Below are 15683 nucleotides of genomic sequence, written 5' to 3' on the forward strand. Positions count from 1 at the left end.
ATGATGGCCAAGCATAATTAAGGAAGCTGAACATATGAGAGGGAGCTTTTGTTTTGAGTTCAATGAGTGCAATAATATTGTGGTCACTGTTGAGTTAAGAAAGAATTCTATGGAACCTGAACACTGGTCTTTGACTTATGTCTGTGTTATACACCACATGTTATATGATCAGATATAAAAGATTGTAGAAGACAGTTCCTGTTCCTGTACTGAGCCTACCCACCCAGAGGAGTGAGTGTGCACCTGCCTGGCTCTTGCTGCTCTTGCTGTAAGGGCTTCTTGGTTCTACAAAACCATCCCCACTCCAAGTTTGCCCTTTTGTCTGCGGGGGTCATTTAACATTTAAGAATCCTGTGCCTGGTTTCACTAAGCCTTCAAGCAACAAGCTACGCCTTTGTCTGCAAGGTCGCTGGCCAAGAAAACGTCCTGATCCTGTAACAGAAGATCTGTTGGAGTGCATTTGCAAGAAGAGATGGACAGGAATCAATACAAGAATTCCTCCAAAAATCTAAACAAAAAAAAAAAAACATGTAACACCAGAATCCAGAGAACATACAAGAGGAAGACTTGAACACCGTAATCCAGAAGAAGTAGAAAATAATTGACATTATGAAAATGATAGAGTCCCTTAAACAGGAGGTGAAAAAAACCCTTAAAGAAATGGATGAGAAAAATAACAAAAAGTATGCAGAATTGAGTAAATCCGTAAAAGATACCCTAGGAAACCAAGAAAAAACAATCAAACAGGTGATGGAAACAGTTCAAGACTTGAAAACTGAAATGGAGGCAATGAAGAAAACACAAACCAAGGAACAGCTGGATATGGAGAATCTAGCTAAACAAACAGAGATGACAGAGACAAGCATATTAACAGAATACAAGAGATAGAAAAAAGGATCTCAGATGCTGAAGACACCATAGAGAAAATAAACACACTGATCAAAGAAAACAGGAAACCCAACAAATTCTCATCACAAAACATCCAGGAAATATGGGATACAATAAAAAGACCAAACCTAAGAATAATAGGGGTAGAAGAAGGAGAAGAATTGCAGCTCAATGGCACAGAAAATATATTCAATAAAATTATAGACGAAAACTTTCCCAACCTAAAGAAGGATATTGCTATGAAGGTTCAAGAAGCATACAGAACACCGAATAGACTGGATCAAAAAAAAAAAAAACCATCCCCTCGCCATATAATAATCAAAATACAAAACATACAGAATAAAGAAAGAATATTAAGAGCTTCAAAGGAAAAAGGTCAAGTAACTTATAAAGGTAAACCTATCAGACTTACACCTGACTTTTCTATGGAAACCATGAAAGCCAGAAGGTCTTGTATAGATGTACTGCAGAAACTAAGAGATCAAGAATGCAATCCCAGACTGCTATACCCAGCCAAGCTTTTATTCACCATCAATGGAGAAAACAAAATATTCCAGGATAAAAACAAATTTAAACAATACATAGCCACAAATCCAGCCTTACAGAAAGTAATAGAAGGAAAATCACAACCCAAGTAACCCAACAATGCCCACAATAACTCAGACATCTAGCGACCCTTCATCAGCACAACTGAAAGAAGGGAAACACACAAACTCTACCACCAAAAAAGGGAAAAAAATAACCGGAGTTAACAACCACTGGTCATTAATATCACTTAATATCAAGGGACTTAATTCACCTATAAAAAAGCACAGATAAGAAATTAGACACGAAATCAGAATCCAACATTCTGCTATTTACAAGAAACACACCTCATCCACAAAGACAGAGATCTAATCAGAGTAAAGGATTAAGTGGGCAAAGGTTTTTCAATCCAACGGATCTAATAAACAAGTAGGTGTGGCTATACTAATTTCTAACAAATTTAGCCTCAAACTAAAATCAATGAGAAGAGATGGAGATGTACACTTTATACTCTTAACAGGAACAATCTAGCAGGATGAAGTCTCAATCCTGTATACCTATGCTCCTAATATAAAAGCACTGACTTATATAAGAGAAACATTACTAGAAATCAAGTCGGACATCAAACTCCACACACTAATAATAGCAGACTTCAACAATCCTCTCTCACCAATGGACAGGTCAATCAGACAGAAACTTAACAGAGAAATAAGAGAATTAATGGAGGTAATGAATCAAATGGACTTAACAGACATCTATAGAACATGCCAGCCAAATAGGAAAGAATATACATTCTTCTCAGCATCTCATGGAACCTTCTGGAAAATTGACCACATACTCGGTAACAAAGCAAACCTCCACAGATACAAAAATATTAGTAACCACCTGTGTCTTATTGGATAACCATGGAATAAAGTTAGAATTTAAAAATAAGTCTGCTCCCAGAAAGCCTAAAAATTCATGGAAGCTGAACAGTCAGCTACTGAACCACCCCTGCCTGGGTCAGTAAAGTAATAAAGAAAGAAATAAAAGTCTTCCTTTAAGTCAACGAAAATAAAGATGCAGCATACACAAACCTATGAGGCACTATGAAAGCGGTGCTAAGAGGAAAGTTCATAGCTCTAAGTGCCCACATTAATAAAAGGAGAAACCTCACATTGGAGACTTAAGAGCAGAGCTGAAAGCTCTAGAAAAAAAAAGAAGCAGACACACCAAGGAGGAGTAGAAGACTGGAAATAATCAAACTGAGGGCTGAAATCAACTAAATAGAAACACAGAAAACAATCCAAAGAATCAATGAAACAAAAAGCTGGTTTCTGGAGAAAAATCAACAAGATTGACAAACACCTAGCCAAACTAATCCAACGGCAGTGGGAGAACATGCAAATTAACAGTATCAGAAATGAAAAGGGGGACATAACAACAGACACTGAGGAAATTCAGAGAATCACTAGGTTTTATTACAAAAGCTTATATGCCACAAAGTTGGAAAATGTAAAAGAAATGGACTTGTTTTTAGATCAGTACCATTTACCAAAATTAAATAAAGACCAGGTTTACAATTTTTTTTTTCCAGGTTTACAATTTAAATAGACCTATAAGTCGTGAAGAAATGGAAGATGTCATAAAAAACCTTTAAACCAAAAAAAAAAAAATCACAGGACCTGATTGTTTTAATGCAGAATTTTATAAGAACATTCAAGAAGAGCTGATACATATACTCCTTAATGTGTTTCACATAATAGAATCAGAAGAGTCTTTGCCAACCTCTTTTTATAAAGTTACAGTCATCCCGATTCCAAAACCCACAAAGACCCAACCAAGAAAGAGAATAACAGACACTTCTCTCTCATGAACACTGATGTAAACATTCTCAAAAAAATTCTGGCAAACAGAATCCAAGAACACATTAAAAAAATAATCCATTATGACCAAGTTGGTATCATCCCAGAGATGCAAGGCTGGTTCAACATACGAAAATCTATCAATGTAATCCATCATATAAATAAACTGAAAGAAAACAAAACCATATGAACATTTCATTAGATGCAGAAAAAGCATTTGACAAAATTCAACACCCCTTTATGATAAGGGTTTTTGGAGAGGTTAGGGATAAAAGGATCATAACTAAATATAATAAAAGCAATATATAGCAAACAAAAAGCTAATATCAAATTAAATGGAGAGAAACTCAAAGCCATCCCACTAAAATCAGGAACAAGACAAGGCTGTCCACTCTCACCATATCTCTTCAACATAGTTCTTGAAGTGTTAGCAAAAGCAATAAGACAACATAAAGAGATCAAGGGGATTCGAATCAGAAAGAAAGAAGTCAAACATTTGTTATTTGCAGATTATATGATAGTGTACAATAGTGACCACAAAAACTACCAAAGAACTCCTACAGCTGATAAATAACTACAGTGATGCAGCAGGTACAAGATCAACTCAAAAAATCAGTAGCCCTCCTATACACAAAGGATAGAGAAGCAGAGAGGCAATCAGAAAAACGTCACCTTTTACAATAGCCACAAATAGCATAAAGTATCTTGGGGTAACTCTAATCAAGGAAGTGAAAGATCTATTTGACAAGAACTTTAAGGCTTTGAAGAAAGAAACTGAAGAGGACACCAGAAAATGTAGGGATCTCCTATACTCTTGAATAGGTAGAATCAACATAGTAAAAATAGCAATTCTACCAAAGGCAATCTATAAATTCAATGCAATCCCCATGAAAATCCCAACAAAATTCTTCACAGACCATGAGAGAACACTAATTAACTTTATATGGAAAAAAAAACAGGATGGTCAAAACAATCTTATACAATAAAGGAACTTCTGGAGGCATTACCATCCCTGACTTCAAACTCTATGACAGGGCTACAGTATTAAAACAGCTTGGTATTGGCATAAAAACAGGGAAGTCGACCAATGGAATCAAATAGAACACCCAGATATTAACTCAAAAACCAATGAACACCTGATTTTCGACAAAGGAGCTAAAGGTATACAGTGGAAGAAAGAAAGCATCTTCAACAAATGGTGCTGGCATAACTGGATGTCAACCTGTAGAAGAATGAAAATAGATCTATCTATCACCATGCACAAAACTCAAGTCCAAATGGATCAAAGACCTCAATATTAATCTGAACACGCTGAACCAGATAAAAGAGAAAGTGAAAAGAGTCTACAACAAATGGGCACAGGAGACCACTTCCTACGTATAAACCCAGTAGCACAGACAATAAAAGCATCATTGAATAAATGGGACCTCCTAAAACTGAGAAGCTTCCGTAAAGCAAGGGACACTGTCATTAAGACAAAAAGGCAAACTACTGACTGGGAGAAGATCTTCAACAACCCCCAAAAGGACAATGGTATGATCTCCAAAATATATAAAGAACCCATGAAACTAGACTTTAAAATGCTAATTAACCCAATTAAAAAATGGGGCACTGAACTGAAAAGAGAATTCTCAACAGAAGAAGTTCAAATGGCCAAAAGATCTTGTTCAACCTCCTTAGTGATCAGAGAAATGCATATCAAAACAACTCTGAGATACCATCTTATACCAGTCAGAATGGCTAAAATCAAAAATACCAATGATAGCCTTTGCTGGAGAGGATGTGGAGTAAGGGGAACACTCATCCATTGTTAGCGGGAATGCAAACTTGTCAACCACTTTGGAAATCAGTGTGGCGGTTTCTCAGAAAATTCGGTATCAACCTACCCCAGGATCCAGCGATACCACACTTGGGAATATACAGAAGAGATGTCCTTTCATGCTACAAAAGCATTTGTTCAACTATGTTCATAACAGCATTATTTGTAGTAGCCAGAACCTGGAAACAACCTAGATTCCCCTCAATGGAAGAATGGATAAAGAAAGTGTGGAATATATACATATTAGAGTACTACTCAGCGGTAAAAAACAATGATATCTTGAATTTTGGATGCAAATGGATGGAAATAGAAAATACTATCTTGAGTGAGGTAACCCAGACTAAAAAAGATGAATACGGTATGTACTCACTCATAAGTTGATTCTAGCCATAAATAAATGACATTGAGCCTATAATTCATGATCCTAGAGAAGCTAAATAAGAGGGTGAACTCAAAGAAAATCATCTTACTGGAAATTGGAAGTAGACAAGATTGCCAGGCAAAATTTGAGAACTTGGGGTTGGGGGTGGCATGGGGGTAAGGGGAGATGGGGAGAGAAAAGTGAAAAAAGGAGGATGGGGAGAGCTTGGGGGAATGGGATGGGGGAATGGTGGATATGGGAGCAGGGAAGTATATATCTTAATTAAGGGAACCATTTTAGGGTTGACAAGAGACTTGACTCTAGAGGGGTTCCCAGGTGTCCAAGGACATGTCCCCAGCTAGTTCCTTGGGCAGATGACAAGAGGAAGCCTGATATGGCCCTATCCTATAGCCATAATTATGAATATATTGCATATCAGCAGAGAACCTTGATAGAGACAGAGACCCACTTGGAGCCCTGGACTGAGATCCCAAGATCAAAATGAGGAGCATATGTTGGGAGAACATGAACAAGGAAGTCGGGAATGCGAGGGGTGCATCCACATACTGAGACGGTGGGCCAGATCTAATGGGAGCTTACCAAGGCAAGCTGAAATGGGACTAATAGAGCATGTGATCAAACCGGACTCTCCGAATGTGCCTGACAAAGGGAGTTGACTTGACAAGAAAAGGACAATGGCACTGGGTTTTGATTCTACTGCATGTACTGGCTTTGTGGGAGCATAGTCTGTTTGGATGTTCACCTTCCTAGACCTGGATGTAGGGAAGAGGACCTTGGAATTCCCACAGGGAAGGTACCACTGACTGCTCTTCGGAATGGAGAAAGAGGGGGAGATGGAATAAGGGGAGGAGGAGGGAAATGAGAGGAGGGGAGGACATGGAAATATTTAATAATAATAATGATAATAATAATTGCAACAGAAAAAAGATTGTAGAACTGCAATAACACAGATCAGTATGTATATAATAAAAATAAAACTATAAAATTAAATTTTTCATTATGAATTTAACTCTTAGCAAAATAAAATAAAGTGAACATATAAAAGTCCGAATGGTATTTCACTGTATGAGACCAGTATGTACATAGTTCCCTGGGCAGCTGAGGAGAGGGAGTCTGAAATGGCCCTAACCTATAGTCATACTGATGAATATCTTGCATATCACCATAGAACCTTCATCTGGTGATGGATGGAGATAGGCACAGAGACCCACATTAGAGCACAGGACTGTGCTCCTAAGGTCCAAATGAGGAGCAGAAGGAGGGAGAACATGAGCAAGGATATCAGGACCGTGAGGGGTGCACCCACCCACTGAGACAGTGGGGCTGATCTTTTGGAAAGTATATATTTGACATGAGTCCTGTGGACAGTTTGTATACTAAATAATGTTATATTCAGGACATGAATGATCAACAAATAGAGTAGTGAATTCGCAAATAATGAACATGATCCTGATGTTCTGACATTTTGGTGAACACAAACCTCAGTCATAACCACAGTTCTCAAGCATAGAAAAGTGTTTGTTGGCAATTTGGTCTCAAATTTTGATTCCATGATGGTTGTTTGCACACCAGCTGCCATTTAACCAAAAATTTCAACCCAAACTCAATTCGTTATTTCATTTTTTCATTCTTTCCTTCCTTCCTTCTTCCTTTATTCTTTCTTACTTTCTTTATTCCTTCATTATTTTCTTTCCTTTGTTTTTAACAGACTGTTTCAACTGAAGAAACAAGGATCATAACAATACATTCCATGGAAATTTAACAAAGGAAGCACATCTTACAGCACAGTAAGTAGAACAAACCCAATGTTGTAAGAATCCCAAAAGTTCCCATTAACTAACAATCAAAAGCAGACCTCTGCAGCACTTTTGCTGATTTTCAGATATCTTAGTAAGCATTTCAGATGTTGGAGAACATTTTACTTCTTCAAGGAATTGATAAATGGAGTCCTTAATCAACAACTATTATATATTTTGATTTATTATTAGTCCATGGGATTTTGTATACCTATTATTGTCTTCCTCAGGAATGGTATTCAGAAAAATATTTTTAAAACCATCTGAATTTGTTTATACTTGTGAAAATACTCGAGAATAACTTCAAGAAAGGCAGCTAGAAGGAATGCAGCTAATGAGGATTGCATTTTGTATCATTTAGTAATATTTGCTTCAGCAAGACCATTTACAGGGCTAATGTTTTTATTACGACTTGCTATGGAAACTTTTTGAGAACTCTGCTTTTGAGAAATAAAGCATAATATTATGCTGGATTGTAAAATGGATGTCATCTGGATGCTTAGAATCCATTAGTATAGGTGGTTATATTTGGGTTGGTCTGTCAATCTGAGAAAATTTTGTTCAATTTTGTCTTCTGAGTTTTAGAGTTTAACTGAATTTCTTGCACTCAGAGTCATGCTTTCCTTTCTCCATAGAAGCTTTTCTCACTCTTTGGATTTCTTAAAAGTGTTCTCATCTTCAGCAATTAGAAATAAAGCAATTTCTAAAAGTAATTTTCCTAACACTTTCTGGTCAATTTCAGCATCACCACATTCCTGATCCCTGTGGGTCTATAATGTTAAAGTAACAACTATGTCCTCATTTATCTTCTCCTGATTGCCCTGTCTCCCCACTTCAGTTGTCAGGTTCTCCTGTTTTCCAAGCAGCTTTTCAATCTTTTAGATAAAATTCTTTGTAGTACTTTTATCACTGAGTTTGGGTTTTCAAATCTTTCTCTTGGAGTTGATAAGCCACCTAGAGATGATGCTGGTCCATATAGTTCTGCTGAGTCTTTGATACCAAATGTTGTTCAATCTCTTATTTCTATAGGTTGTGATCCATGGTGCGTTTCTCTAGTACACCAGAACCTCCACACCATTTGTTCATGATGTGAACCCTCCTAGACAAACTTTGGTCATTGTGGCTCCTTGGCCTCTGGCACATGGTGACCATTGCACAAACCTATCTTCCTCGGCAGAAGCAGACATCTACTTTCCACAGTCAATGATGACAGGACATCTCCTCAGCCTGGAAATGGTATGTAGTTTTTTTTTTTATTTTGCACATATCAATTAATTGATCACGGTCTGTCATAGGGGAAGTGTTGTGGCTACACAGGCAAAGCTTCCATGACTGTGAATGGAAATATGAACTTATGTCTTTAGTAATTGATAAAACTGTATAAAATAGAACCTAATGAGATTTCCTCCTTCTAAGTTAACATTCCATTGGTGTCATATTTTAGATCTTCTTTAGGCAGTCGTATAGAAATTTCAAGGGCATACGTTCCTCAACATTTCTAGCAGAAGTAATCTCACAGCAGATATCTCATACCCTGGCTATTAAAATCTTACTGACTTAATGGCAGGAGTTGTATTGTAGATGGATAAATTGGAGGTTGTAGTAACATTCTGAGTGGAAATACAAATAATCCATTTTTATCTTTTAATTTTAGAAGCACTATACAAAAAATATGCATATAAGGTTTTTTGGTCATTAGTGAAGATGTATTCTTTTGCACCATGACTAGCGAATATCAGTATATCCTGGATTGTGTTTATTTGTACAGACTGTCATCTTTCATTGTTTCTTGTACATGAATATCACATTGTACTGAATGCTGTATTTCCTATGAAAGTTAATGGCTCTCTCTTCAACAATTTTTCTTTCTTAGATCTGAGCAATCACACAACAACATACACGGAAAGTCAGTACCACTACTATTTCATGTGATCTAGACTGGTTTAGAAATACTGAGATTAAAGGACCTTTTGTTATTAACTATTGGCACATCCATATATTGAAGGTGTCCTCCTTGTCCCCATGGTATAAGCATTTGTTATTATTCATTATGACCAGACTAAAAGCCTGGCAATATATTCTAAAGAAAAGTGTGTCAAATCACAGAATGGACTTCTGGAGTCTGACAATAAGAATCATTTTATTTTCAAAATGTATAACAAGAATGCTTGTAATTTTCTCTCTTATTTTCTACTATCTATTCCTTTACTATAGAGATTTCACAATAATGTCAACATGTTTGAATGTTATGTACCTCATGCCTATAAATATGTTGATCAGTCTCTCTTCAGGAGTGCCTCCACAAAATGGCAGCTTTGGTGTGAAGCAGTTGTTGAATAATTTTTATGCAGGATCTTTTTGTTCATTAGAAGGTTTGTCAGGAGTGTGTCCATTGGCCTATCTGTCTCTTCAATATCTTCCAGGCAATGATCAGAAATCCCATGGATTGTGTGTACCTTCTCTATTTACTTGTGCTGTGTCTTGTACCTGTTCTTAAATTTCATTTTCCTGTGTACCCATTTATCACAATGAATAAAAAATAGAGGGGAAAATGATATGTGGGGTAAGTACTGTTGCACTGTAGGGAGTAAGAAAATCAGGGAATCACTCGATGCAGCATTGATGATTTGCCCTAAAGTTTATTTTCTGCACTTCTGGCATGACTCAGCAATTCTGTGTTTGTTATCCTCTTGGGTGATGAATATTGAGAACATTCGGCCTCATCTTAGGGGTTTTTATCAACTTCGTAGCCATATGAGTGTTATAGGTCCTATTGGTCCCTGGGTCCCCATGAAGCAGCCTACACAACATATGTATTGTCTCTGCACAGGTGAGCTGCTTTCCTTCCAGAACCCAGAGTGCAGGGGACAGGGCAGTATCTGAAAGGTGGTTGAAAGAAGAAATCTAACTAATCATCCTTTTTCAGGGAAGAGCAACTGAGCAGGTTGAATCTCAGCCCCAGACCTGGACACAACATGATTTGACAAGGGTGCAGGTGAGAAACATAATATAGATTCTTCTTTATTTGTATTCTTTTCAAAGACAGCGACAGTATGCTTGTTCCCAAAAAGGTGGCATCCTGGTATCTGAAAATGTTTCCATTTCTCTGAATTCAACTTTATTTTTTCTTTTGGGAAGCAAAAAGACTGTTCACTAGAGGGTAAAATATCTCCCAGAATTTAGGTACAAGAGCAATTTTTGAGTTGTGGGAATCATATTTATACCTTAAATTCTGCTTTCCAGTTCTGCTCTATGTGGATGCAGAATTTTCTTTTTATTTCTTGGAAATGCCTGTACAGAGTGGCATTGTGAAAACTTAACATCCTTCTTAGAGTGCTACAAGTTCAGGGTTATGAAAAGAGGAACAAGTGGTAAACTGATGTTTAAATATCCAGATTTCAAGTCCATGGGCATTTGGCTAACTGCATGATTGTGACCTGATGTCACTTGGGTCGAAGTCCCTATTATTTCAACCTTCTCCAAACACAGATGTCCATTTCCCCAGAACTTTCTTTTAATTCATTTAGTTTTGAGCCAGGGTCATTTTCGTAGTCTGTGTTGTCCTGGAACTTGTACTGTTGAGCAGGATAGCCTCAACTCAAAGGGATCTTCTGGCATCGGCTTAAAATATACAGCGGTTAAAGGCATGTGTCAACATTCCCAACCCATAAATTGCTATTGAATTAAACAGATATGTCAATTATTATTGGGCTGTGTATTAAGTACCCATTGCACCTTTGAATGACAATATTTTCATATCTGTCAATTTCTATAACATATTGTTATTGTTAAATTTTATATCCCACAGTTAAAAATGGATGCAACTCTAATATAATATTTCTATACTGTGTCCATTGTACTTTAATTTCATTACAAAAAAGTACAAGAAACTCAACAGGAATATGACTATGGAATAAACATTTACATACCACCCTGCCCTAAACACATTAAAAATAATTGCTTTAAAAGTTTTTATAGACATGATTATATATGATGGCATTTTTCAAAATACAAAACAATTTAAAGATAAGGAAAGAATTTTCAAAACACTAAAAAGCAAACATAACCCACATATGTCTACAGACATATGTAATGCAATTACATGTGAGTGTGCTGACAAAGAGTTCAATGTTTTCTTTCCTGATGTCTTATGGTCTGTGTCTTTGGTTTTTATTGTTGTGAAGAGACACCATGAATATGGCAGCTCTTATGATGGAACACATTTCATTGAGACTGGGTATAGTTTCAGAGTTTAAGGACAATATTATTATCGCACTGGCCAGCAGACAGATTGATAGAAAAGGAGCTGGCAAGCAGCAAAAGAGGAATGCCCCACAGGAGCCAAACTTGAACTTAGAAATCTTAAACAGCACTCCCATAGTGACACACTTCCTCCATTAGTACCACACCTAATCTAACAAGGCTACCCCTCTTTATGTTGTTATTCCCTTCGAACAAAGCACTCGAACACATGAGCCTATGGGTGGAATACCTATTCAAAGCACCACAGCCACTATTTTATCTTTTAATTTTTTATTACCCTTTATGTTTTATTCTCAAATTTGTTCATGTTCGATTTTTCTATAGTTTATTGTCCTTAATATCTTTGAGTAATATAATTTGTGTCATATATTTTGATTGCGCTAATATATTCCCATTACACCCATATTTACTATATTTTTATTAACACCTACCTTTATGTCTTTTTTAATTTTTAACATATGAAGCACAGATTATATAGCCAAAATGCTCTTGGATGTGATACCATTTCTACATAATTGTTGACCTATTAGGGGTCACATTTTAAAGGAAGTAGACTCCACCTTTCCTAGTAGGTATCAGTTCTCAATAGGATCTTACTTAGGAAGTGTTTTTTTTCTGTGGACTCACGCAGTCTCCTTTCTGGTAAGTCTCTGCCTCTTGCTAGTTGTTGGGTCGCTGGAAACCTGTCGTTTGTCTGCATTCAGCTGAATGTATCTTCATTAGTAGACCATATCACCAGTACACTTTTGAATGTTAAGGTATCAGTTAATTCTAGAGCACTTGGAAAATGGTATTCGTTATTAATGGCAATATAATGTTTAACTTTACAACAATTTCCCAGTTAGTTATCTGAAATTCAAACTACAGGTATTCATTGAGATCTAACAAATGCTTTACTAGACAGTAAAACTTTAACTATTACTTATGAACATGAGATGATATTGTCTATGCATTATACTGCTTAAGTTGCTAAGAAGAAAATCATCGAACTTGCTTCAAAACTGTTTTCAAAAACTGATGACATTGGCACAGAACCATGACAGAATGGCCTTCGGAGATGTGGCTGTAGGATTCTTCTTCTTGTCCCAGACTCTATTGGGAATATTGGGGAACTCAACCTTGCTTTTTTGTTTAATTGTTGCTGACTTCTATGGAAACAGGACAAAGAAGCCCACAGACCTGATTGTCAAACACTTAACCACAGCCAACTTCATTGTTCTCTGCAAAGGAATCCCTCAGACAATAGCTGCTTTTAGTCAGACTCACCATATAGACTATGCTTCATGTAGCCTTACCTTATATATTCATAGGGTTGCCAGAGGAGTATCCCTTGGCTCCACATCCCTGATGAGTGTCTTTCAGGCCATCACCATCAGTCCCAGTAATTCCATGTGGGCACAGTTCAAAGTCAGAGCTCCCAGGATCATTGGTCCTTCCCTGGGCCTGTGCTGGACCCTCCAGATATTGGTATACCTGATCGTTCCTTTGTATACAACTGATATAAAGGGTCAAAGAAATATTACTGGGATAATAGATCTTGGATACTGTGTTGTTATAAATCCTGGGAGACAAATCAGCACAGTTAATATAATCCTGCATATATTCAATGATGTCATCTTCATGGGAATGATGATGTGGGCCAGTAGCTACATGGTGTTTATCCTGTTCAACCACAAGGAAAGGGTCCAACACATCCACAGTTCCCTGTCTTTTAAGTCATCACCTGAGACCAGAGCAACCCAAAGCATCCTCATTCTAGTGAGCTGTTTTGTTCTCTTCTATATAGTCTCTATTGTCTTTACAGCTTATCTGTCTTCCCAAGATATAGTCACTAAGTGGTTGTCCAACACTGGTGTGGCTATGTCAGCATGCTTCCCAGCATTCTGTCCCTTTCTGCTCATCAGACCCTACACTTCACTTTTCAGGATTTGCTGTACCTGTTCTTTCCAGACAGTAATCTATCCTACAGTTGCCTAGAAATCTAAAATCTGTGGCATCTTCATACCTTTTTCTATTTCTCTATGAACTTTTATTTGTGTATATAATGCCAACATGAACCTTCACTGGAGATGCAGTATAGGTCCAAAATTTCATCTAAACACTGTTTGTATGTTTGCCTGGGACATAGGCAATTCACACTGTGCTATATAAGTAGAGAAACAATTACCAATCATTATTTCCTTAAATAATGTCACAGTGGGTGAGATAATTAAGCTGTGGTGATAAGTGAATTATGGTTACTTAAGTGATCTTCTGTGAGAATGGCATGTCAATCAGCATTTCATCTTATATCCAAAATTAGCCACTGCAGGTGTTCATACAGATCTGTGTCCTAAATTGCAAAGTCAGTGTTGGTGGAAGTCAGCAAAAGAGAGCAAGTTTATAAAGATGAAAATGTTCAGAACAGCTTTGGGATGGTAATGAAGACAAGCAAGTGTTGATTACTGAAGAGAATGTAGACTCAATCGTTGTTGTGTTTTTAAATTCTAAAATATATTCACAACACTGTAAAGATTACACATGGGACATCATTTTATTTTTAAAAGTTGAGAGAGATAAACTTTCAAATGAAAATTTTTATAGTTGATTTATAGAAACTTCATGGAAAAATGCTAAACACTGTAGACTATTATTTAGGTAAGAATCAGATTAATAATTTAAGTTAAATGACAGATGGATGACTGAAAGTGGACTAGTAAGCAGCACATACTTTGTTATCCAAGCTTTGGGGAAGAAATAGTTGTGGATTTGAGTGACATAGTAAAACTCTGAATCCAAAAATTCAAAAGTGGAGCCTAGGCAGTTTGGATGCTCACCCTACTAAACCTGGATGGAGGTGGGTGGTCCTTGGACTTCCCACAGGTCAGGAAACCCTGATTGCTCTTCGAGCTGATGAGGGAGAGGGACTTGATCGGAGGGGGGGGGGGAATGGGAGGCGGTGGCAGGGAGGAGGCAGAAATCCTTAATAAATAAATAAATTTTAAAAAAACAAAAAAAAATCAAAATTGGAATGCCCTAGAATCTGATCTGAGGAAAATCAGAATTTTCGAAGAATATTTAAGCCTACTGTGGGGCTGCAAAGTTTCTTTAGGGGAGCACCATCAATAGTTTAACATCTGTTTCAGTATTGACAGTTAACTGCCAAAACTATAACTAAAATAAAACACTGACCTGCTCTGAAGGGAGGGAATTTGGCCAATATCTCACATGAACTAACAGAATGAAGCATTTTGGCTTCCAAGGCCTCTAGACTAGCAGCACATCACAGCCCAAAGGACCTGTACTTCCAGCCTCAGTCAAATGTCCCAGTTCTTTAATCAACCTCTCCTCTATTCATGAAGTATAAAATACTTACTGTCAAAGATTAACTCATCAATTCACAATTGCCTTTTTCCTGTGAATTTATATTTTACTTCAAGTGTATGTTCGTGTTTTGTGTGGGGAATGAACCACAACTGTAGTGCTTTGGTTTTGAATAGTAAATTGTTGAATGCACAGTCAGAAGCAGTGAAAGAACATGACAGCCAATAGCTGCCATACAGCAACGTACCACATGTGACAGATGCTCACAGCATCCAGCACACACTGATACAGACGCCCATGAAAACAAAGAATCAGTAGAAGAAAACACGGAAGATTAGAGAGAAGGAAAATTACCCTCAGGGTGTAACATACAGGAGGAGAATTTTTAAAAACTGGTTTTGATAAATCAGACCGAAATGGGCTCTGGGCGAAAAAAAGGAATGCATCAATGAATGCTATTGATCTACAAGGATCAGCAAAAAAAAAAAAAAAGAATGCAAATTGATCCAAATTCATTACCCAGCACAAATGTCAAGCCCAAATATATCAAAAACCTCAACATAAAACTAAACACTGAACCTGATAAAGGAGAAAGTAGGGAAGAGCATTATATGCATCACGTTTGGGGACAATACTCTAAACAGAACACTGATTTAGCAGGTACAATAATAAATGGGACCTCATGAATTCAAAAATATTTAAACAACAAAAAATTAAACCACCACCAAGTCCAAATATTCATCCTACGAGACAGAACACTATTTTCATCAATTGAGGGCTGGAGGAAGGGTGGACATGGTAGCAGGCAATTATATATCTTAATTAAGATAGCCATTTTAGGGTTGGCAAGAGACTTGACTCTA

General features: G+C 37.0%; 1 protein-coding gene across 1 annotated transcript; it reads left to right on the top strand.

Annotated features, from left to right (window-relative positions):
- The first annotated feature begins 12561 nt into the window (after nt 1-12561).
- LOC121449862 (vomeronasal type-1 receptor 4-like) lies at nt 12562-13494 on the top strand. Its single transcript, XM_041654527.1, has one exon. It carries the CDS (start codon nt 12562-12564, stop codon nt 13492-13494), a length of 933 nt encoding a protein of 310 aa, XP_041510461.1.
- The last annotated feature ends 2189 nt before the right edge of the window (nt 13495-15683 follow it).

This window comes from Microtus oregoni, unplaced genomic scaffold (assembly GCF_018167655.1).
Source record: "Microtus oregoni isolate MIOR12 unplaced genomic scaffold, Mior012 000006F_ref0000085, whole genome shotgun sequence".
NCBI classification, from domain to species: Eukaryota; Metazoa; Chordata; class Mammalia; order Rodentia; family Cricetidae; genus Microtus; species Microtus oregoni.